A 25,887-nucleotide genomic window follows, 5' to 3' on the forward strand; every position below is an offset into this window, starting at 1 on the left:
AACTTTCCACTGTGTTTTATATTTTCTTAAATTAATTTTTCATTTCCAGAAGTTCTATTTGTTTTTTTTTCAATATGTTGATCTCCTTTGTGAATTTGTCATTCATTTCCTGGATTGTTTTTCTAGTTTCCTTTGAGTTGATTTTCCATTTTCTCCTGGATTTCGCTGAGCTTCCTTACAGTCCATATTTGGAATTCTTTATCTGTCATTTCAACATTTTTATTTTGGTTGGTATTCATTGCTAGAGAGCTGGTGTTCCCTTCTGAGGGTGTCCTTTTGCTCTGATTTTTCATACTTCTGCAGTTATTTCGTTGATTCCTTCTCATCTGGGGCAACTGGCACTTCTTATTTTTGGATTTTCTTTTGTTTAGGTGGGGTTTTTTCCTTCCCCCCTCACTTGTAAGGGTGTGTCTGTAGCATATGTTGGGTAAGAACATTTGGCTTTGCTTGTGGGTGCTTTGATGGAGGTCCAGGTTCTGGATGGACGCCTTGGTTATATATATCCTTAGTGTGGTGGCTTTCTCAGTTGCTAGTTGTTTGTAGGCTGTAGCAGTGGTGAGCTATGTTGTGGGCAGATTCCCTATCGCTCTTTGATGAAGGAGGTTGGAAGTCTTTGAGATCCTTTCTTTTTCCCCAGTCCTGTGGTCTTCTTAGCCATGTGGATTATATTGGCATGCCCAGTGTAATCTCTGAGATAGCAGGTGGTGCTTCTGAGTAAGAATCAACTACACCCTCATATATATTTGCTTAAAATACAAATTATTACCATTTTGAGAAATCATGAATGGAAATTTCTGCCAAAATATGTAGGTTTGCAACCATGTTTTCTCACGCTTCCAAACCCACTACATAGAGTAAATAAATTTAAAAGGACAAAGAAAAAGAGAGAAGACACAAAAGCTAGGTAGAAGTTTATATGGTTGGGAATGGAAGGCCCTCATTTAGAAAAGGAACACAAAACTTGATATGAAAGTGAATATGTATTTAGAATAAGAAAAGACATTACAACAAATTACTAATTTTAAAAAGTTAACAAACACCATGAATCATAAAAATAACAATATTTTTATTAACTGTCAAACATTTTATAATACTTTTTTTCTTACATCCTTTGGCTATATATCCTTTGATCTCTTCATAGACTAAAATATTAAAATATAATTTTTTTGGAGAGAATGGAAAGGTCTCCCCTCCGTAATGTTTGATCAATTTTTTTTTTACTGATGGCTTAGAAAAGCTTTTATTATTTTTATTTCATATTCCATTAATTTTTAATATGAATTTTCTGTCAACCCTTTAATAAATAAATTTATAGATAAGAAAATATTCTTTATATGAGGCTAAGTGAGGAGTCTGTAATTTTTCACGTATTTTATTGAAATAATTCAAAATTTATTTCCAAATTATAATAGTTATACCCTACAAATACCAGATATATATGAAAATTCTGATCAATCCTTTTTTGTATAATTCTTATCAAAAATGGAAAATATGCATAATGTATTTATAATTATACATACTGAGTTATTAAATAAATTCTGAGGAGAAGAGAACTTCTGTTTTAATTAGGTATCAATGAGAATCAAACCCTCAAATTGCAATTTATACATGGTATCTTTGAAAGAATTTTCCCAGACTAGCTTCTGGCCCAGAGTCACATGAAACTGGCTCTGTACTTTTGTACCATGACAGCTGTGGAGGGTAGCTGAAGTGGTCTTGAAAACCATTTTACGCTAGGATGGTTAGTGATCATATGGAAGTAACTGTAAATCTCATTCACATATCCTTCTAAACTCAAACTAAATGTAGCCCAAATTCAAATTCCTATTAGCCAGATCCCAAAAATGCCTTCAGCAACTTTAAAATCACCCCTATACAAGGCAAAATGAAATAGAGGGACTTCCTAATGGAAGAAGACAGCAATTTTAGTTAATCTTAGCCAACTCTGGTTAAAATACTTTGCTGTTCATATTTTACAAAAACATAGAACCACGTGGACATATTGCTAGGGCTCCTTCCAGGAACTTGGAGATGAAGGACTCAAGTTTAAGCTACATTAGTTTTAAGGTTAATTTGCCAGTAATAATAGCAATAAAATTTTAGAAAACAAATTAATGTGTATAACTGTCTTGACAAACCAGAGAAAGTTGAGGCCTGAGCCAGCAGCAGGAGGATCCTAGAAGCAAACTAAATTCCCACTGCAGATCCTCAAGGGAGGTCAGGAATCAGAAACTCCAGGTATTTATGAAGGTGGCAGTAAATACTGATCTGAAAATAAAAAGACTGACTGTAAAGCATCCACTGTAATAGTGAGAAAATGTTCCACACACACTGAGCCACTTCTCTCTAACTCTCCTGTACTCATGGCTTTCAATATCTCTTTCCGTTTATTTTCCTTTTTAATTTTAAGATACAATTATTTTAATTAAAATAAGCAGTCAAATCTCCAGCCCTCCATCTCCAACCTGTACAATAGGATAAACATCAATACCCCCGTTCCAGCAGAAGACTGGAGGTTTATTTTCTGAGTGGGTTAAATCAGAGAGTCTCTGGACTCAGGAACACTTGATAAAGCTGAGCGTGTGCAGAGGGGTCCCCATGATGGTGATTCAGTTCAAATCTAAATATCGAATGATGAGGTTCCCCCTTCTGTTCTCCCTCACTGTTCTTCTTTGGTTCACTCAGGAAAATGCGAGAGGGCACACAAGAGATTTTAGAATTCCTCTCTGGTGAAAATGACCTGTCCCAAAGGAGAGATCTCCAGAGACTGACATTTGGAGTCCTGCAACAAAAATGTGCAGTGTGATCACCCTCCTCCCCTCCACCGACAAGCCCCTGCACAAAGTTTTCAATTAGCTTTCAGTGCCTCTCTCTGAAATGTGAACAGACAGCCAGAGATCATCTGATAATTGGGAAAGCCCTTGACACAAAGGACTGGGAGCAGAACATATAGGAAAATAAGGCAATAAAGAAGACGGAAGAAAACATCATCATCAACAACAACATTCTAATATCCTCAAAGGTAAAGATGTGGCATCCCTAAAATAAGAACAGGTTTCTGTAGAAATGTAACATTCAGAAAAGAAAAAGAGAGCACTTGGAAATGAAAAGTATGATAATGGAAAGGGAAATACTAACTGAAGGGTTGAAGGAAAACAACAACAAAAAAGAAGTAGAAAATGAAAATAAAATATAAGGAAATTAAAAACCAGCCCAGATGGTCTACAATCTGAATAGTGGGAGCTCCAGAAAGAGAAAGCAGAGGAAACAGAGAAGACGAAGTTATCAAAGAAATCATTTCAGATAATTTCCAGAACTACAAACGGCTTGAAAAATCAAGGCATATCATCATGTCTTTCTGGAACACTGAAGAGAAAGAGAAGTTTCTAAAAACATTCAAAGATGAAAAATAGTCACATGTGAAGTTTTGGAGTCAGACTAGCTTTAGACTTTTTATCAGTAGCCCTAGAAATTAAAAGACAATGGAGTAATGCTTGCAAAATTCTCAGTGAAAATTACTTATAAATCTTTAACTTGATACTCAGCCAAAATGTTAGTCAAGTATAACACAGAATTTTAAAAATACCAGACATGCAAGAATTTAGAAAGCTTTTGACATCTATATACCTCAAAGTTGAGTGAATTAATACTCCTTCAACATGGCAGAAAATCTGTAAGTATCATCTAAAACTGATAATGAAGAAATAGAAGTTTGAGACATGAGATTTAGGGATTTACAAGTAGCCACCAGAGGAAACATCAACAAGACTTAACAGTGATTGGGAGATTTGAGGTACCAGGGAGCCTCTGAAGACCATGCTCTTCATTGCAAATTTTGTACTATTTGATTTTTAAAAATGATGTGTGCATATTAATTTGACTTGAAAATAATTTTATTTGAAAATCCAAAAGGAAAATGAGTGAAAAGATGGAAATTGAGATGATGAGAGCAATGACTGTAACAAAGCGAGAGACAGGGGTGGTGGGAGAATGAAGCATTTTCTCTATAGAGAACTCTTACACATACGAAGCTCTTTAATCCTCACAACGACTGAGAGAGACAAATATCATTATACCACTTTAGATATGAGGAAGCTGAGGCTCAAGAAGGTTAAGGGAACTTGTCCAGAGCCACACAGCTTGGAACTGGCAGTGTTAAGGCTGAACCCAAGTCTGGTTCCAAGGTTCAATCATGTTCCACTACGTAGTTTTGAATGTTGGCAAACAAGAGAAGAGAGAGGTATTGGGACCTAGAATGAGGGGAATACAGTGAGTTTTTGGTAGAGGAAACACATAAACGTTCAGGTAAGTTGAAGGTAAAGAGTCATCAGAAGCCAGTAATTGAAAGTATAATACAAGAGAGAGAAGGAATAATTGACCCGCCTCTTAGAAAGTTTGGAGGACACAGAATGGTGACGTGGGCAAGAGTTTGCCTTGAGAAGGAGTAAAGTTGCTTTGACTTCTGAAACAGGTGGGAAGGAGGTAAGGGTGGGTGAAGTTGCTATTAGGCTGGAACTTGGAGAGGAGACAAATTGAGGTCTTCATACTGTTTTCTCCATGAAGTAAGAGGCTAGTTATTCTCTTGCAAATAAATGAGGGGTAAGCTGGATCTTTACCAGCGATTAATGAGGAGAAAAGGGAGTTATAAACTGACTGGAACAATTAGGAAAGAGAGTTGCCAGATTTAGCAAATAAAAAAACCTCTTGCCCAGTTACATTTGAATGGCAGATTGACAATACATATTTTATTAGAGTATGCTCCAAAGATAGCATGGTATTTTATCTGGCAACCCTTGAAGAGAGACACTAAAGCATGCATAGAGAACAGCAAAGCCACTTTGAAATCAGAAAATTGGGAATGAAGCAACCTTAGCGGGTACTGGGCATCAGATGGTAAACTCCGTGTGATGAGAAATAAGGTAGGAACACTGGGCTTGGCTTCCAGGCAGCAGCGGAACGGGAGTTGGGCTGGCAGCCAGTAGATAGCTTGAGGATGCAATTCTTAGGGCCTCTCTTGAGAGCAATGGGAAGAGATGTGTGTGGGAACTGGAGACGTGGAATTGGCAGGGAAGTCATTGCTGGAAACAGCTTTGCCTACTTTCTGATTTTGCCTGAGTGGGTCTTCTACATTTTATATCCCCTAGATGTGCACTAGAAATGAATGTCACTAAATAATTATCTGCAAAGTATTTGGGCTCTTCAAAACATTGGATCAATGTTGAATGTTGTCCTCACCAATGGTATTCACAAGGAAAGTACTGATTTCCCCAATGAAATTCTTTAACCTGTTTGAGGTTTATCATGGTGGTTTGGAGTAGTGGTTAAGAGTCTGCAGCCTGTCTGTGGGTGTATTCCACATTAACCCAGTTGCTTAATATGTCTGGGACTCAGTTTTCTTGTTTAGTATTACCTAATTTGTAGGGTCATTGTAAGGATTAAATGAGTTAATACGTGTAACACTTACAATCTGGCACACAAATACTAAGAGTACAACCTTACATTAGATATCACAGGCAGGCAGTGAGAGGTTTGAGAAAACATTCATTAAAAGTCGGGTGTGATGGTTCATGCCTATAATCCCAGAGACTCGGGAGGCTGAGGTGGGAGAATCTCTTGAGCCCAGAAGTTCGAGACCAGCCTGGGTAATATAGGGAAACAGTCTCTAAAAAAATGAAAAAATTAGCCGGGTCGGGTGGTGCACTGCGCCTGCAGTCCCAGCTACTGGGGAGGCTGAAGCAGGAGGATCGCTCGAGCCCAGTAGTTTGAGGCTGCAGTGAGCTATATCTGGCTACTACTCCACTCCAGCCAGTGTAACAGAGCTAGACCTTGTCTCTTAAAAAAAACAAACCCAAAACATTCATTAATATACATATGTATACACTTTGTATACATATACAGAAAATGAATGGTTTAAAAAGGACATTCATCACAATACTTTTATGTGCATGTTGTTGAGATGTACAAATTTAAAACTTTAAATCTGGAGGTCTGCTTCCCTTCAGGAACATACATTTCAATCCCTTAACTGTTCATTGACTCATGGTGTTTGAGTTAGGAGACAAGGCATTTGCAGTATTTACGTTTTAGAACAGAACTCTGCCACTCACTAGCTGGGAAATCTACAAGGTACTTAAGCTGTCTGAGTGACATTTCCCTCAACAATAAAATGAGCAACAGTGCTTGCTTGCTTCACAGAGCAATAGTGTTAAATTAATCTATCACATGCTTGACACAGACCAGGTGCCAAATTCACATTAATTTATTTCCCTTTAAAAAACTCATAAATTAGTGTGTGTGTGGCGGGGGTTGTGGGCGGGGGGTTGCCAAATCTTCACTTTTGTTATACTGGGTAGACACACTATCTTCTCCCTTTTAAGTGAACTAAGTCCTCAAACACAGTCAGGGTCTATTCTGAAGTCTAGAGAACTGTTATCTTAGTTTCCACATGGTATGAACTTACTGTTGTTGAATATGCGGATATGTGTGAATTAACTGTCACTTAATTTTTTTTTTGGTTTTTTTTTTTTGCAAACTCATAAAATCCCAGAAGCCAGGGGTCTGTTGTTTATTCATTCAGCCTCCTTCTGAGTCATTCAGGTACAGGGTGTGTCTATCAATTGAAACTGCACAGCGGAGGAAGTTTTGAGTTCACATCTGCCGGGATGGTAGGTAAGGCAGTGCGACCAGGGACCGGGTGGAAGCCTTCTTTGTAACAAACAGCAGGGCAGGGGCAGAAGTACCCTGACCTTGCCGCTCGGGCAGTCATGACCAAGGCCACCTCTCACCCTCCCGTTCTTAAGTAGCATCAAGGCAAAAGGGAAGGATGGGCGAGGTGCAAGTATTGAGATTTGGGGACCCTTGAGTTGCCTCCCAAGTAGAAGGTGAGAGAGGGGCGCCCACCACAGCCGGGCAGGGCGGCTCTTCCCCTTTGGAAATTCCTGAGCTGCCCAAGCTTTTTAAATCTCTCAGGCCCCGTCAGCAGCCCACCTCCTCAAAGGCCACACACTGGCCAGAATCTGGGACAAACGGCCGACTTAGTGCCCGGCTGAGCGAGGGAAACCCCCGTCCAACACCAAGGCCGGCGCCGGCCCACGTCGCTGTGCGCGCTGGGGAAGCCGCTTTCTGCCCCTCGGACCGCAAGTTTCGAGGCAGCACCGGGATCAGGGGCGGAGGGATGAGCGAGCAGAGGACCCCCCCAGTCCCTGCTCCCTCCCGGGCCGCTCGCCTACTCCGTACCTCTCGCAGCCCCTTCCCTGCCTCTCCTTCCCGGAGCGCAGCCGAGACTCCCTGAGCCCCGGTTTCCCCCGCCCGTTCCACAGTGGCCCCGGGGGCGCCCGGTCACAGTCCTGGGACTCGGATCCTCCTAGGGCTGCGGGGCTAGGGGACCAGGGAGGTGCGCTGCGAGACGCCGGGTCGTCCTCTGCCCGCTAAGACTTTTCGGGAGAAAAGTTTCCAAAGGGTCTCCACCGCCTCTCTTTCCCGGGGCTCCGGAGTGTCCTCTCCCACCGCCCGGGCGCGGTGGACATCTGGGCGCGGGCCGTGATTTATACGTTAGAATCCAGGGTTGCCAGGCTCCGCCCCTTCTGTTTTTTCTGCCCCAGATCTTTTCTGGACCGTGTTTCTCAGCAGCTCGGATCCGGGAGCCCCCAGCCGCAGGCGGAGGGCGTGGGGCGGGGGGTTAAAGCGTTAACCCCTCCCAGTCTCTTCCTAAAGAAGCCACCCAGCCTTAGCGCGGCGCTAGGCGACTTCGCTTTGCTGGCAGGAGCGGGCGGCGGAGAACGGGACAGGCCATTGGACTGCACCGCTGCGGAGGGAGGGGACCCGGCTCCAGTAAGTTTGCAAGAGCACGACGCAGTCAGTCGGGGGCAGCAGCAAGATGCGGAGCGCGCGGTGCAGACCCGGAGCTCTCCGAACGCAGCTTCGCCCCGCCTGAGCGAGGTAGGGGGCCGTGGGTGGCGCGGGCCGGGGGCGCCGGGGAGACTCGGGGAGCCCCGCTGCGAGAGGGCTTTGGTGTCAGAAACGAATTTTTAAATTGAACAAAGCATACAGAAACTTTGAAAGCATCCGTCTCTGGGCTCTGAAAACTTGCATCTGGGCTACTAAGGAACGAACCCCACTCGATGGGTTTGTTCTTGGGCACTGGTGATTTATGGAGTTTGGGAAAGGGTTAATTCCCAATTGTAGAACTGACTGGGGCGGGGGGGAGTGGGGGCTGCGGTAGGTCTGAGGAGAAGAAGGGAAGGAGCTCATTTTTGGGACTCCTATAGACAAAGACTATAGGGGTAGGGGCAATGGCTTAAACTTGCACTGCCCGCGAGCACAGCGTAGAGTTAGCGGGGGGGGGGGGGGTGGCGGGGGCGGAATGCGGAGCTTTTTGGCGTGAGCAGCCCCTGCTGTTCGGGGAATCGCTGGAATTTGTCCTGCCTCTATTACTTCATTTTTCTCACATTGCTGCATTACCTTGAAACATTTAAACACCTTAAAAGTACACTTCTGCTGACAGTGCCGTGTGTCGTTCCTTTCTAACTTTATCATTCCATGAGAGGAGGCAACATGTTGGGGAACCGCAGTAAATAAAACTGCCCACGCAAGTTTAGCAAGACACCCAAGGTCCGTAATGTGAGTTTCTGGAGAGTGGTTTTGCACTCGAAATCAGAAATGTGGTGGCATGTATTGTTAGCATTAGTGGTATGACTTCTCTCTTTTACGTGTGTGCTCTGGCTAAACTAAAAATGTTTATGCAATCAGTTAATGTACGAAACTTCTGGGATTTGCTGCAATCTCTCGTGAATGGTTTTCACTGAATACCTTTAAATTTACTTGCACTGGCTTTCGGGGAAAAAAAAGAAGAAGAAAGAAAAGGCAGTTGCTTCACCGAAGGCGCTCAGCTTTCCTGTTTACCGCCAGGCGGGGCGGGCCCGGCTGCCCACACCTCACCGCGCCCTCGGACCCTCAGCACATCTGCTCCTAGAGAGTTATTAATAGAACCCCCCAAACGACTTACGCTGTCAAATAATTTTCGTGCAAATGTGATTTCTTGCATGGCAATCAGGGGGAGGTGCTCATCTCTTTGAGCTGGGGGCTGCGGAGGTGGGAGGCAGAGAAGTGCGTCCCGCCCTCAGATCGGCAGTTGTGGTCTTTTCGGAAGAGAGCCCGTGGGCCGGTGCTGAGAACGCAGCTGAGCTGGCGGCTGCTTCAGAGACTCTCCCCGCTAGAAGTCGGAGTTGGGGGGATGGTGGGTCGGTGGGGAGGATGGGGGTGGGCGGGAGTGGGGCGAGAGGGCCAGAGTGCAGTAAAAGGGGGCGCTCATTCCCAGGTTTCCCATTTCCCTTGGAGTGAATATGACTCTAGACAGAGTTTTCATCTGGTCCAGTTGGAGTTTTGCGTTTAGGCAGATTTTTGCGTTTTCTTCCTCTCTTTCTTTTCTGCAAGAAATGATAGATGTTTTTTTTAAAAAATTCCCTCTCCGTGAGCTCTCCCCAAGTTTCCCTAAAACGAATCAACAACGACAACAGAATTGGAGCAATGCCTTAGCTAGAATGAATTATGCCAGTGTGCGGTGGCTTTTCCCCTGACTTTCTGTTCTGTGACTTGTTTAAGGCTGCGGTTTCCGAGGCCCTCTCCAGCCAAAGGAAAAGCTACACAAAAAGCCTGGATCTCTCACCGAACCACCCCTGCAGCGACCGAAGGCTCGCTCGGCCTCGCCCTCTAGCGTCCGTCTGGAGAAGCGCCACCCCCCACCCCACCGCGGGTTCCCGGGGACACCGTGTGGCACCATGGGGTCCACCAGCATCCCGCTGGTCAAGGCCCTCCGCAGCTCGGTCTCCGACTATGTCAACTATGATATCATCGTCCGGCATTACAACTACACGGGGAAGCTGAATATCAGCGCAGACAAGGAGAACGGCCTGAAGCCCACCTCGGTGGTGTTCATCCTCATCTGCTGCTTCATCATCCTGGAGAACATCTTTGTCTTGCTGACCATCTGGAAGACCAAGAAGTTCCACCGCCCCATGTACTATTTCATCGGCAACCTGGCCCTGTCGGACCTGTTGGCCGGGGTGGCCTACATCGCCAACCTGCTCTTGTCCGGGGCCACCACCTACAAGCTCACCCCGGCGCAGTGGTTCCTGCGGGAAGGGAGCATGTTCGTGGCGCTGTCCGCCTCGGTGTTCAGCCTCCTGGCCATCGCCATCGAGCGCTACATCACCATGCTGAAGATGAAGCTCCACAACGGGAGCAACAGCTTCCGCTCCTTCCTGCTCATCAGCGCCTGCTGGGTGGTGGCGCTCGCGCTGGGCGGGCTGCCCATCATGGGCTGGAACTGCGTGGGCGCGCTGCCCGGCTGCTCCACCGTGCTGCCGCTCTACCACAAGCACTATATCCTCTTCTGCACCACGGTCTTCACGCTGCTGCTGCTCGCCATCGTCATTCTCTACTGCAGGATCTACTCCTTGGTCAGGACTCGCAGCCGCCGGCTGACCTTCCGCAAGAGCGTCTCCAAGGCCAGCCGCAGCTCCGAGAAGTCGCTGGCGCTGCTCAAGACGGTCATCATCGTCCTGAGCGTCTTCATCGCCTGCTGGGCGCCGCTCTTCATCCTGCTCCTGCTGGACGTGGGCTGCAAGGTGAAGACCTGCGACATCCTCTTCAGAACCGAGTACTTCCTGGTGCTGGCCGTGCTCAACTCCGGCACCAACCCCATCATCTACACTCTCACCAACAAGGAGATGCGCAGGGCCTTCATCCGGATCGTGTCCTGCTGCAAGTGCCCCGGCGGAGACGCCGCCGGCAAAGTCAAGCGGCCCATCGTCGCGGGCGTGGAATTCAGCCGCAGTAAGTCGGACAACTCGTCCCACCCCCAGAAGGACGATGGGGACAACCCAGAGACCATTATGTCTTCTGGAAACGTCAACTCTTCTTCTTAAGACTGGAAGCTGCCGACCCACCTGGAGCTCTTACGAGGTCGCCCACCACCCCAGCGTTTGGGAAACAAATCTCTGGGCTTCCCCTGCCGCCGGGGAGGAGCTGCTGCGAGCCGGAGGGAGGACACGAACAGCCTGGTGGTGCCGGGGTCGGTGGGTAGTGAGTTCCTGCGAACAATGCACTGGGAAGGGTGGAGATCAGGCCCCGGCCTGGAATATGTTTCCTCCCCCCACCCCTTGGAGCTTTGATTTTGCACTGAGCCAAAGGTCTAGCATGGTCAAGCTCCTGAAGGGTTCTTTGGGCCCCCCCTCAAAGACTGATATCCCCACGTGAAAGCGTCTGTCTGTCTGGAGCTTTGAGGAGAAAATGTTTTCTTTCACTTTAGTTTCAAACCCAAGTGAGCGCGTGCACTTCCGCTTCTCTAGGGATGCCCTGCGTGTCCCACCCTCCCTCCTGAAAATTCCTTTACTTTATATTTTAACTACCTGGCACTCATCAGACCTGAAGTTGCAGCACGGTCCATTTCCTGATCATCTGTAGCAGGTAGGCTGCCTGGAGTAGGTAGGCGGCGAGGAGGTGGAGGAGGTTTTGGAGGGGTAGAGCAATTTTCATTTGCTGAGGCCAAAGTTTCCATGTAAGCAGGATCAATTTTTTGAATTTGGCTGAAGGCACTTTGATTTTTTTGGAAAAACCATCTTTCAGTGAAATGTGTTACAGTTTCATGTTCACTGTGGCTGAAATCTGCCTAAGGAATTCCACTATATCTAAATGATACCAGCCAGGATCCTTGGTGTCATAGGGGAAGCAAACAAGCAAAACAAGGTGAAAACTCACAGAGTTAACTTTTGTAAACCAAGGGAGATTTCCTAATGAATTAGTCTAATGAATACAACATCTGTCTTTGGCACTTTTGTTGATGTTTATTTCAGAGTGTTGTGTGATTCATTTCGAGCAACCAGATGGTTGTATTTTGTCGTGTGAAAAGTACTTTTTATGATTTTTGAATGTATTTGTTTCAGTGGGGATCATTTTATTGGATTTTTTTCTAACCTGTGTTAACACCATTGAATGTGTATTTCTCAAGAAAATACCACCCTCTTGTGCCCTTAAAAAAAGCATTACTTTAACTGATAGGGAATACCACAAGTTTTTCAGTTCAGCTGTTCATTAGATAATAATTGAAGACATGTATAAATATTACAAAGAATAAAAATATATTACTGTCTTTTAGCATGGTTTTCAGTGCAATTAAACCAAGAAATGTCTTGTTTAAAAAAATAGTATTTAATAGGTTTCTGACTTTTGTGGGTCATTTTGCACATAGCTTTATCAACTTTTAAACATTAATAAATTGATTTTTTTGTAAAGATCCCTTTGTGAAGAGCATTTTTAAAAATAATTATTGAGACATTCTAGTTGACTTTGTGACTCTTTGGAATCAAAGTTAAGGGCAAGTTTTTCTTATTCTTTAAAGGATTTTTACCTTGATTAACTAGGGTGTGAAAAGAATGTGGTTTGTTTAGAAACCGCTCTATCTTTTTCAGGAAGAGAAACTTCAATAAGTTAACACTGAAGAGTAGTAAAGAATGAGATTAAAACCACCAACCTTCTGAATACCACATTGGCAAGTAAATGTAATTGTTTGAGTTTTAAATTGCATTCAAGTCAAACTAAATTAAGTACAAAAATTCTGTCCTAAAACGTGGATTTTTAAAGAACTAATATACAACAATGAGGTTGCAAAGCTAATTTAAATTATGAGACTCAATGATAAGTTCAAAAAAGCATACATTCTTGCCTTTCCACGGACATGCTAGGGAAGTAGGGGTATGAATATGAGAGATAATAAATCCTTTTATTTTTTTCAGGACACTGTCTTGGCTTCTCCCAGCCTTTCTTCTGAACCATATACAAGTATACAATATTAATGAAGTAGTTAGTTGTAGAATGTGAGCTGAGTAGCATAGCACCTTTTATCTGAAAACTTTCAGTTCATAGTATCTGAAAGCTTTAACATTCCCAGTCATTAATGTCTCCAATTACAAAATGAAAGCAAAGCACTTTGCCATCATCACAGAATTACTGTAATAGTTAATTCTTGTTTCGATATTATTGTCATCTTTGGGGGATTAAAGTAAGTGGGTTGGCTCTCCAGTTCCATTGTTACTTGCAGAACTTGTGCTTTCAAATGTCATTGAATATGCACAGGACACAGTTGGGACACAGAGATAAACCTCACCTAATAGAGTAGATGTCATTTCTGGGTACGGTTAACTGTGGGAAACAGAAGTACGTTCGCTAAGGAAACCTTAGGTCACAACCTCCAGCTTCCTGAAGGAAATGCCAAAAATGCTCCAAAGACAAAAGGCTGGAAACAAACTGGAATGTCTCTCTCCATCTGTCTGCTGAGGCGGAAGGAATGATTTCATGTTACACTCACTTCCTAGGGCTTTCATTACCGAGTCAAGCAGAATGGAAAAGTGTGTCCATTTTGTGTTTTTCTGTGACAGATAAAATGTTCACAACTGACTTATCTTCATAAGCACAGTGGTGACTCATGATGTGGGGGAAAATGGGATAGGGCTGTTGACCATGGGGAATGGGGAGTTCTTTGGGGACAGGGAGGACAAGCCTCACTTGCCCCTGGTGAGCACAGTACCCCATGATTAGATGTGCTTTCTCACTGGAAACCCCAGGCAGTGCATTTCACTCCAAGAGAGCTGGACAGTCATGGACTGTGGTTTTTCTGGGCAGATGTATGGCAGGGTACCAGTTCTGGCCACGAAACCAAGGTTTAAGCTGAAGGGATACTTGACTGTATCCCAACATGAATATCTGGTTTTAATTCGGTATATTCTGAGAAGTGAGGATGAGAAAAAAATCTCAGTAACTATATGTTTATATAAAAATACACACACATAAAGTTTTGATTAAAAAACGTGTAGTGTTTTTCAAGAGGAGTAAAGCAGACAACCTGGACAATACTTGATATATTCTTGTAAAAAGTTCAGTTGGCTCAAAATACTCCAGAAAGTTATGAAATGACATCACCTAACACTTTACCCCCACTGACATTAAATGTGATTACAATTTTACAGAACATTTAAATAAAAATCTTACATAAGACAAACTCTTACTCTTGCTTTTAAGTCTCCTTATCAGGAGAAAACTCGAATTCTTTAATAAAAGCTAATCTGGTGATATTATTAGAAAGGAGTTAACAGTAATAGAAATTTTGCATTCATGTTCATTAGATATTGAATTCTATTTTATTAATAGCAGCATTTCAGTTGTGATATATGGCATCTCTAATTTTTCCCCAATGTAAAAAGTCTTATTATAAAGATTTTAATTTTACTTCTATTCAAATTGGATTAATTTCTGCTGTGGACATTGCCTGTGTTAAAAGACATTCCTTGTGAATATCCTTATGTACTTCTAATCTAGATTGCCCTTTTTATATGATTTTGACTTTTCCTGACTCTGTTAAAGTACTTCACTGAGATCTATCACTTTTTCTAGGCACTAGAAATGTGGCTCTGTTTGGGAGCTACTACTCTGAAAGAACAACTTCACAGAAAGTATTAGGCTCTATCGGGAAATCCTACAAAGTGAGGACTTGAAGTTCAAGTAATTCTGAATATTAGCAATCCCATTTTCAGTTAAGAAGCATGGGATAGTACTGGAGTAACCCATTAAAAAGATATCCCACCTATGAAACTATTAAAGATTTGACCTTGTAAATAGTTATCGGCTCAAAAATTAGTCTCTAGTTAGGAACCATTATTCACTGTACAATGTTTATAGTATTTGTAATAATGAGTTGGTGTAATCTCTGTATTATGTTCAGTTATTCTTTTTTATATGACTTGTCCCATACTCCTCAGCTGGAATGGTATTGTTTCCTGCAGATACCTAACTAATTGGATCAAACTAGATTTTATTTATTTCCAGACCAGATTTGTCTGTATTTTCTCTAAATAGGTTATAAACACCTTGAAGGAGGAATCACAGATAACCAGAAGAAATCTTTGTAATACCTATTAGAGTTGTTCTTTCCCCATGGACAGAACACATTCTTGATGACGAGAAATCATTATAAATTACATAATTTCCTCCAATCTTCCTTCCTGCTCTTTTGATGTGTGCTTCACAGGATCCAAGGAAAAAGATTCAAAAAGCTTTTTTATATATGCTGTTGCCCTCACTGCTATATTAATTGGAACTAGAGTCATCTTTCAGGACACTCAAGCAAGCAAGGTTTACTGGAATAACTAAAAGCCTTTAGATTGTCCACCGAGAAAAAGAAAATTTTAACCAGTGGTCAAAAGAGCTAGGAGAGATAAGGAGGAAGATAATAATGAGGGATTAGACCTACATTTAATTCAGTCTTTTTATAACCTTTGACAAGATTCAGGACAGAGCAATTTTAGTTTATGTAGAAGATAGCTCCCCTAATATGTCCTATTTCTTGTTCCCTATGCTTTCTTCTTGGATTTAGACTCTCAAGTGGTTCCTGTTTCCCCGTGTCCTTTTTTTCATCCCTTTGAGGACTGAAGGATTAAAAATCAGAGTGAGCTCTGGGTATAGCCATTAGCAAAAGCCAAGTATGAGCTGTAGATTTGAACGAACAGGAATTTATTACATTTTATTGAAATGTCTTTATGTACCCAACCAGCAGCTTCTATGTTAATAGTGGATAAACACATTGTAGTAAACTTATACAATGGAATACTGTTCAGCATTGAAAAAAGGAACTACTACTGATATTTGCTACAGTTTGCATGAATCTTAAACTTACTATGTTGAGTAAAAGTAGCCAGCCAGCCACAAAAGAGAACATACTGCATGATTCCACTTATGTGAAATTTGACATTAGGCAAAACTAACCTATAGAGATAGAAATCAGAACAGCCATTGCCTGGGGAAAGGGGATTAAGTGGAAAGGAATATGAGGGAACTTTCTGGGTTGTTAGTGTATCTATATCTTAATTTTTTAAGACATGGGTTATTCAGATGTGCATATTTGTCTAAACTTATCCAATCATATTCTTAAGACCTGAAATTTAAAAAAAAAGTCAATTTGCTAGTCTTTCACTTCTGAGTATGGGGGCTACATGGGACTTTCTTTGTGAAATTATGGGAAGGTTCCATGGAGTTCAATAGAATGTGGCAAAAGTCCCCAAGTGTTCCATAAAAGGAACATATGGTCTTTAAGTACTGTCCCATGCCTCAGAACAAAAACATTAAAATGCTAAATAATTGTGACCTGACGATATTCTTTGCTTCTATAGGATGAGAATTTGGCTTATTATTCGTATTTGTAATCCCTGAAGAATTTCTGTGTCTTGGAAGAGTCTAGGGATGTAATGAAACTGTCACAATAAAAGTTTATTGACATTCAGATTTCAGTGTTAGGAATATGTGGTGGGTTGTAAATAACCTTGTGAAGACTGGACTTTTATTTACTGCAAGTTTATGGAAATGTATTAGTATTAGAGACACACAAACTGGAGTGTGCCCAACCATTTCTTACCACGACCCACCTGACCAAACCTATAAAAGGCATTCAGGCAGGTAATAACACTTGCCCTGGATATAAGCACAGCATTGTTAGAAGTAATGGGCAGAGACACATAGGTTATGGAAGACAGGCTTATGCTACTGTGGGTTTTACAAGCTTGCAGTCAGGTATGTTGTTTGCCTGTGCTCTTCCCTGCTAAGGATACCTTCTTCCAGCCACCTCTGGGAGGAACCGGGCAGCGAGGTGAAGTGGCCTCAGGTGCTGCGCTGGTCCTCGGATAGGCTGATAAGATTCAAAGCAGGAACAGAAGTAGGAAAGGAGGAGCAATGTTACCTGGGCTTACAAGGAGCAAAGGAGATAGTAAGTTGCTTATTCTATTTCCCTAGAGCTCTAATCCTATTATTGCTGCACCTTGCTGCTACTCTGTTGATACCAGGGCAGAAAGAACAACTGTGGAGGAAGCACTGGTGTGGCTCATGCTTCCTGCGCCTACACCTCGTGAAAGTTTCACCCGCCCAGCCACCCACCTGAGCATTCAACGAGAATGCCTGCCCTGTGCTCTGTGCTGTGGGTATAGGGGCGAACATTAATAGGAGCCCTGCCTTCATAGCATTTGCAGGATTCATTTCCCCAGCTCTGGTGCTTCAATGACTCCTTCCCTTTGGGGTCCAGGGATCCTGGTATGGCAAAAAATAGTGTTTTGTTTTGTTTTGTTTTGTTTTTTTCCCCTATGAATTTGCTCATTGTTTTACACTTCCCCTGGTATATTGAGTTTTTTAGCAGTGTAAAATAATTTCATGTAACAAATATGATTGATGTGGACAGCTTTTCATCATTGGCCTTTATTTAACTGAAATCTCTAAATAACTTAAAATTGAATAATGGGCAAATAACTCACTCATATTTGGAATGGAGAGAAGTTCTTTATGTTATTGGATGTTGCTGTAAATGTCAATATTTGTATTCTATTTTTCAGGTTGTTCTAGGCCCCATGTGATAAAGAAGCAACTCTGTGAAGTCAAAGCATTCAACATTGTTTTTAGTTTCTATCTCACCTTAGCTTGTGCTTTTCTTTCTAGAGCACCACCTTGAACTCTGCTGGGTGGAACCACTTGGGTTATAATGTGCAAATGAAGTCTACATTTGAATAAGCTTTAAGTGGTGTCCTTATTTAACTTGAAAGACAAGTTGATGAAAGACAAAAGCAGCAAAAATGCACAACTCTAAAGGAAACATGACACATGCACTTAAAGATCAAATAGTTATAAGCAGACTTATCTAATGGCGAGCCATTATTGCAAATCATCTAGAGGACTTGAGAGAGGTGCCTAGGGAGGTCTTTTGCGTGCTGCATGCTCAGTGACGGCTTGATGCCAGGGAGCTGGGGCTAACTCCCTGAGCAGCCCTAAAACTCTGCACCTGAGTCTTGTACGCTAACCCTCCTGAATCTGATCTGGTCTTCGCACATTTGTGTGCCATTTTTCATGAGGAAGACCCTGGAGAATGCCAATATCTCAGATACCTGCTCACCATTACCAGATCTAACGCTCCTCAAAACATAAGGTCTAGTGGGGGGACGATGAGTGACTTCAATGTTTTGTGCAAAGGAGAATGCATTTATTTCTAATTTTAGGGTTTCTCTTGCTCCTGTCTAGACACTTTGGAGAAAAACATATTTAGGTCACCAGTAAAGTTATGTTCTAAAATAAGAGAAGACTTATGCTAAATCACTTGTAAAGACATTAACTATCATTTGCCTGAAGATTCTTCTCACCAAGCTTCTGCAGATCTTTCCTAGTACCAGAAGTGGTGGTTAGCTCTCACATGCTGTCCTGCTTCAGTGAGCTTCATGTGGCCACCTGCAGAAATAGTTCTTGGTTTCTCTTCCTTGTCTAGATACTGGCCAAGGCAGCTTTTAGAAAAACACAGATTTTCATATTCTCATTCACACGTGCAATGGGTATCAGAGAATTAGCTAGATTATTCAATCAATAAAATCCTTTGCCTCAATTAACAGAATACTTTATGTCAATACTTTTTCCAGCTGAATATTTATACTAGAATAGGCACCATAATAGGAGTTGCAGAATTACAGGGAATTTAGAATACATAGCCACAAGGACCTCCTAATTTAAAGAAACAAAAAAACCCATATAATAACATACAGTTTGAAAAGCAGTTTTATATACATCGTCTCATTTTATATATTCATTTTATTAATGTTTGTTTTAAAAACTATGCTCATTCAGCGTTTTATGGCTTTTTATTTATTTTATTTATTTTTTTACATAATCAGTGATTTTGAATTGTGATCTTAATTACCAAAAATTAAAGTATGTTAAAGTGATTTAGACATCATAGGAAATTTGTGTCAAATCAAGTCTCTGCTCTCTGTTGATTTTCTAAGGAATTTGATATAGCCAGGTTAGTTGCTGAGCTTGATACCAACATAAATGTGAAGGAGATACATGGGTTGCACTGTCCTGTCCTTGAAAGGGTAACGTAGGGACAGGAGCCTTGCTGAGGTTTATGTGGCCTGCAGATAACGAGAAGATTTTGATTTCTAGGATTGTTTATTTGGTATCTTTCTGCACTCACCTGGATTTCCTATTAGATTTGTAAAAACATCAGTGTTGGGTATTCTCACAAAGTCTAGGTTAAATGCAAATCAAGGCACTAGAGCATGTATCTGGAGTTTGTGTGTTAATACCTAAATGTTAAGAGCAGCTAACTACTGGAGGCTTGGTAGAATGGGATCTTGGATACCTAGAAACACATCAGATTTCCTACTAGAAAAAAAATGCTCAATTCTTCCTTTGTCTTCTCCAAAAAGGAATGAATTAACTAACTAGTTCCTCCCTAAAGTAAAAATTTAGGATAAAGGTATTAATTCAATGCAATGTTCAACATTGTTTGAAAACCTAAAATATTTTTAACTGAAGGAACAGACAATTATTTTTCTTTTTGTTTTAGAATAGACTTTCTTGTTCTTCAGATAGGTGGATTTTTAAGAGCAATATATGATTGTTCTAATTCTTTAATGATTGGAGTCTCTTATGAGAAACAATTCTTTCTACCTAACTTTTGCCTAATGGATAGAATAAACGTATGGGGAATTTGGAAGACTTAAATAAACATTGAAGATAAAAAAGCACACAAGAGATGAGTTTTACTGAAAAGTCATGCTGTGATCAAATGCTATGATTTCTTTCCTGGTGAGGGCGGTTTTCAGGTTACCACAACTGCCTTTCGTCATGTCAGGATTGAGTTCTGGCACTGCCAATGATGTTGCTGGCGGTTTACAGAATTATGAGTCACATGGAATTGTGTGTCTGGGTGACCACAGTAAGTTTGCATTAGGCTTTGCATTTCATTATCAATTAAGAATGCACTGGTAACTGGCAGGAAACTGCTATTTCAAGCAAAGTAATCGGAACATTTTCTTGTAGTTAAAAGTATTCTTACTTCTTCCCTACTTTCGTTTAAATCTATCTAAAGGAAAAAGAGGATTTTGTATTCCATACAAAAGAAGTTTTAGACATCAGGGATTACTATAGTTTCTCTGTGTTATAAACTACCCACATTCTTTATATGTCACACCATGAACTTTTTTCTTTTATTTGGAGGAAATCCATAGCATTCACTCCTATTTCAGAGGCTGTAACACCCGGGCTAAAGCAAATAAGGTTGGCAGCGTCATTTCCCCTTGCCAAATTCCTTTTTTTCTTTTTTGGCAAATTTAAGGAGGAGCATGAATTGAGGGTGCAATTTTGCCTCCCATTTTTTTTACTGGTAGAGTGTCCCTGGGATTTTGTGGCTGCCTACTTGCATAATCCATAATCTCTTAGGATGAACCCCATTCACATTTCATGGCTCTCACTAGGAATCATTAACAGCCCAGGGCAGAGTTTTGCTTTTCACTTAACTTGTAAGAGAATGAAGAGTCCCTGCCAAGGTTCAGAAAAGGATAAACAAAGCATAAGCTCCTTAATGGGATGAACTAACATAAAAGTCTAAGTACACCAAGCCCTTTCCCACAAGTAGGACGTGGTTCAGAGACTGGCATTCGGGCTGACAACCATCGTATACCAGGAAACGGTAATAGGGAGAAACAAAAGTTATTTCACTGAAATGAGCCAACTTATGGGCTTTGGGAAAATAAGGATCTGTCTGTTCAGCTTTGCTAAGATCAGGATCTCTGATTTACAGTGTTTTCCATGGAACTGGGTGTATTTTTATTGAAGGGAATTGTAAGATCTAGAAAGCATTTACTTTAGGGAAGCACTCTTTGAATTCAGCTTTAAGTAGGCTGAAATATCTGTTTATATTGTAGAAATGTCCCCATATATTTGTTGGTTAATTAACATCTATTATAAAATGATATTTTATATACCATGCATGGCAGAGCAATTGAAAAGCAATTACAATATCAGAACAGGGCTTCTGGTCTGGCCTCTAGTCCTTGTTAGGGTCTTGTGATGATTTCTAGCCTGTTTGCCCCAGCACTGACTCAGCCAGTGTGCATCCATCAGTTGGTTTTCTGGGGTCCCTAGGATAGAACCCTTGTTAGATCAGCTTCATGATAGATGTCAAAGTAGCCACTGAAATCCTGAGGCTGCTGTACCCAGGCAGTTGATGAGCCTTCAGAAGCTTTTCTAGACTACTCAGATATAGTTTTCCTTACCTGCTTAGATGTTCTGAACCAGCGATTGTGCTCAATTATGCCTAGGAACCAGGTAGAGAACTTACTGGAGTGAAGTGGGCCAGGTAAGGACCGACGAACCTGAGAGTAAACGTCCGACTCAGTGAAGAAGGCTTTATCCTACTCCTGTCCTTTGTTGCCAGCTGAGAATGTGGGCCCAGTGTTGTTAGGTGTTCCAAAGGGTGCTGAAAATAAGGGTTTTGTGGTGTAATCTCCTGGTTTTTAAATGCTGGGTAACTAATTCAGTTAAACAATCTTACACAGGCCAAATGTGACACGATAGTAGCCATACCTGACCTCAGGGATCCTACTTCGTCACCTGATATAAATTGGAACAACTGAATTCTCATGGCTGAGCTGTTCCCTTGCTGGTCCACTGTGAGTGCTAAATCAATCCCACAAAGGAGCAGTTTCCTTGCGGTGGCCTGGAGTGTGACAAGCACGGGTGGAGTGGGGGGACAGGCTAGCTCAGGTTCAGGGACTGAGGGGCTGGGGAGACTTCTTGGTTGGCATATCTGATCATTGGAGGCTACCACATGTCTGACGGACCCTCTCCAGCTCCTGAGTTTCCACTGTGTGGTGGTGATGGGCACAGAGACAGTGGCATCTCAACACTTCTAAAAGGTACCATCTTGCACAATGTAGCAACATCATGGGAAGATCAAACAAGCCCATCGTATGCTGCATACCAGGCACTTTCCAAATGTGGGTTCCCCACTTCTTCCCATTCTAACATTTCTTTTAAAATTAAAAGCTTAAAAAAACGCATTAGCAGCCGGGCGAGGTGGCTCACGCCTGTAATCCTAGCACTCTGGGAGGCCGAGGCGGGTGGATCGCTCGAGGTCAGGAGTTCGAGACCAGCCTGAGCAAGAGCGAGACCCTGTCTCTACTAAAAATGGAAAGAAATTATCTGGCCAACTAAAATATATATAGAAAAAATTAGCCGGGCATGGTGGCGCATGCCTGTAGTCCCAGCTACTGGGGAAGCTGAGGCAGTAGGATTGCTTAAGCCCAGGAGTTTGAGGTTGCTGTGAGCTGGGCTGACGCCATGGCACTCACTCTAGCCCGGGCAACAAAGTGAGACTCTGTCTCAAACAAAACAAAACAAAACAAAACAAAACAAAACAAAACACAAAACAAAACAAAACAAAACAAAAAACAAAACAAAACAAAAACGTATTAGCAAGTCTGACTTTCCCACTTTTTGACTAGCTCTACCCAACAATTCTGTGAAGGGTGTATTTGTTACTCTCTCTCCCCTAAGGATGAGGAATCTGAGGCTAATTAGGTTAATTATCTCCTCCACTTAGCCAGTGGCCAGTGAAGTGGGGCTTTGCTTTTTTATTACACAGCGAGGCCAGGAAAACTTCCCCAGACCCATGGTCATAGATAGAGATACATGGAGTTAGAAGGGACCTTAGAGATTAACCTGTCCAGCTATCTCATTTTAGAAATAAGGACTTGCTCCTGACTCCTAGCCATTTCTCTTTTTCTTGTACTATTTTGAAATCATAGTTATATTAGCCAGAGCAATGATCGAAAGTGATCATTGCTGGTTATATTTCCAATTTTATGCCTCCAGCTTCATTTCTTTTAGATCCAGCCAGGTTTTCTTTAGACCCTTAGGCTATTGGCTTGCTAATTTTTATAACTGGGATAAATGGAATGCAAGTCTTTGAAATTACAGTGATTTTGCTTGTGCAGCAATGTAAATGTCGAATTTAGAGGGAGTTGCGGATCAAAGCCAAAGGGCGTGGCAAATGTCAATGCAGATGGTGGCCTTTGACCAAACAACCCACCAGAGGGTAAAATAACAGGCTAGAATTTAAATACATGGTGGAGTTTTTCTGTGGTTTGTAACGTCACTGGAAACCCAAGAAAGAACTATTTTATGCAATTTGGCCCATTTTGTTGTTTGATTACACAAAGCTCAAAGATTCTTTTGACATTAAAAATGCTTATTTCAGTTAAAGTACTGATTAAGGTTATGATTTCCTGTTTTTTAAATTTCCTTTCCTTTTTCTGGGATTGTGTCTTGGTTTCCCACATGGTTCTGTCTACTTTCTTGTGATTTCTTTCTATCCAGATAATTATTAGCATTTTGACTTCGATACAACAACCGACACACTACCAGTGTCACCGTTTGGGGTATGATCACTGCGGCAGGAAGGATCATTTTTGCAGTGAGAGTCTGGTCACCACAGAACACATCACGGTCTCTCTTGTAATATAAAGCGGAGGACAGAGATATCATCAGAATTTCTTCTATATGAAGGTTTTTCTCTCCATAGGAGGAAATACATTGAGAAGTCGCAGAAGTCAGTTTGGCCTGTGTCTGAATCCGGTCTCCACCACATATTTACTTACTAGTTGTGTGGCCCTGGGGAAGTTCTTCAACCTATCTGAACTCATTTCTTTACCATTAAATAGTGATAACAACACTAACTTCAAAGGCTGTTGTGGGAATAAAATAGGATCCTGTTTTTCAACGCCCGGCATGAGATATATGATACCCAACACATGTTCATTTGCTCCTTCATTTAACACGTGTTTATGGAGCACCCACTACGCTCCATGTCTTGCCAATACAGCAGTGAATAAAATAGACAAAATCCTTGCCACAGCCAGTTTCTGTTCTTCTTTTTCGTCCTCCACTGATCCTCCCCACTAAAGATCATATAGGATGAACAGTCCTGCTCTTTGAAAGAATTCCTCCCTGTAGAAGTTCTGCTAGTCAACAATTATGTCTTGCGCTTAGACTCCTTCCTTAAATGAGACCAAAGAAAGAATGTGTGATGGAATTGCACAATTTAATCTACATTACTACTTGGATGTACAGAAAAATGAACTTTATTTAGTCTATACTATTCTGGCTTCCCTCCCAAGCCCTTACTAGCCCTTCTGGTTAGAAGGGAAAACGACATGAACTAAATGCCTGGTTTAAAATGTAGTCCCAATCAGTAATTTAATCCACTTGGATACTGTTCTGCCTCCTTTGGATAAAAATGCTCAGTCTCTAGGGCTCTTCCTCCTCCGCTTGCCCAGCACATGGGAGGAGGGCGGAGGTATTATGCAACCTCATGATGGTGGGGAGGCCTGATGTCCTCAGGCATGGTTCCCTGTTTGCCCTGGCCATCCTCCAGCCTGTGGTCCCTTTTCCACTTAGTGCTGCTTGCCCTGGGGTGTTAGTGGCTGATGCTTGAGTGGGTGTGGCCTGTGGTTGGCCTTGCTGGGTTTGGTCGAAGTCCGGTAGTGTGCTCTGGCTGACCTGCCCTCATTTTTGCTTCCCCTGGTGCTGGAGATCCCTTTGAAGTCCGGCTGGCCTCTCACCCAGCCCTGGCTCCAACCTGCCTTTAACGAGCAGAGGGCCTTGGTATTTCTGGCCCTCTGTCCATCCCTCTGTCTGACCACGCTGCACTGCCTAGGAGGGGCTTGGTCCCTAGGTTTGTATGGGAATGTGCCACACACAAAACCACCTCTTTATAGTCCACGGGAGTCTTTTCAATAGTGACCCCCGCTCTGCCTTCAGAGTTAACCTTGGTTTCCTAGTGTACCTTTCCCTACCTGGGCCAAACTCAGAAGGGCTGGAGAAGGGGAGATAAGGACAACCTTCACCATTTTACTTCTGTCTGTGTCTCCGCTTCCCCCCCCAATTCTGCACACTAACAAAGGACCCCATCTTTTTTTCCTGACTTCACCTGGCTAAATCTTAATGACACACAGGTTACTTTTTTTTTTTTCTTTCCCATGCTTGGTTGTTAAAATACTAAGACCTCACAAAGGAGTTTAGCAAATCTCTTTTCAAGAGGTTTGCATAAACTTACTTTTTGAAAGACAGAAGCCAAATATTACTCTTGTTCTCCTTCTATAATAAATTCAAACCTTCCTTCTGGGCAAATCATTGCCTAGGGCAGACTGGTATGAAGATTTCTAATGAAGGAGACAAAAAGAGAAGAATACTTTAAAACGTAAAAGTTTACTCCGGTTACAGAACCATGGCTGTTGCCTTCAGAGAACTCCCTGTTTATTAGCTTTATGGTTCTCCGGCTGTCCAGGTGATTGGACTTCACCCAGGTGTTGGTGGCCCCTGTCGTTTGATTAGGAATTGGTGGTGGGTTGCATGCTTTTGTCTCAAATTTCTCTTCTTTTTCCCAATGTGCTTCTCACCCTCCTTACTACTAAAGGGGTCTTCCTTCTTCTCACTCTCCATTAATCTCTTCTCCATCCTTGCTGTCGGATCTCTCTCTCTCTCTCTCTTTCTTCTTGCTCCCACATTTGCACTTTGCTCTCTCACTGGACACACATACACAGGCACGTGCATACGCATGAATGCATATATCAGCCCTTTCTCTTTGTCCATATATGCACATTTCCAGTCCCCTGTTGCTGCCGCTCTTTCTCCAGGACTTTCTCCTTTGTCCTTCTATATGTATGAGCATTGATTCTTTAATATGATGACAATCATTGCTATAACTTATTGAGCATCTATTACATACTAAAGATGAGAAAGGTCTTTTTATATTGGCTTTCTCGTTTAATTCTTAGAATCCCCAATGTATGTAGGAAGAAACTGAGGCTCAAAGAAGTTCAAAAAAATGCGTTCAAGACTACAGAACTAGTAATTGGCAGAGCTGGGACTTAAACCCAGGCTTCATTGGCCTCAAAGCCCGTTCCATGAAGGAACATTGTTACAAACAAAAATTCGGGCTTTTGAACAAAGATTTTATGTCAATTTAAT

At 42.3% G+C, this 25,887-nt stretch overlaps 1 protein-coding gene across 5 annotated transcripts in view; it reads left to right on the forward strand.

Annotated features, from left to right (window-relative positions):
- Positions 1-25,887, forward strand: part of S1PR1 (sphingosine-1-phosphate receptor 1) — an 88,467-nt gene that overhangs the window by 41,650 nt on the left and 20,930 nt on the right. For 3 of the 5 annotated variants that reach the window (XR_006734026.1, XR_006734022.1, XR_006734025.1), the window contains exon 9: positions 6,578-7,938. Coding sequence is in view for 2 of the 5 variants with exons in the window: in XM_045546648.1 (XP_045402604.1) it covers positions 9,777-10,925 (1,149 nt within the window). In the remaining 3 variants the exon portion in view is untranslated. Of the gene's footprint in view, positions 1-5,727; positions 7,939-8,387; positions 9,236-9,600; positions 12,293-25,887 lie in introns of those variants that run through there. The other 2 variants (XM_045546648.1, XM_045546649.1) reach the window with 2 other exon arrangements.

Source organism: Lemur catta, chromosome 3 (assembly GCF_020740605.2).
Source record: "Lemur catta isolate mLemCat1 chromosome 3, mLemCat1.pri, whole genome shotgun sequence".
Lineage (NCBI taxonomy): Eukaryota > Metazoa > Chordata > Mammalia > Primates > Lemuridae > Lemur > Lemur catta.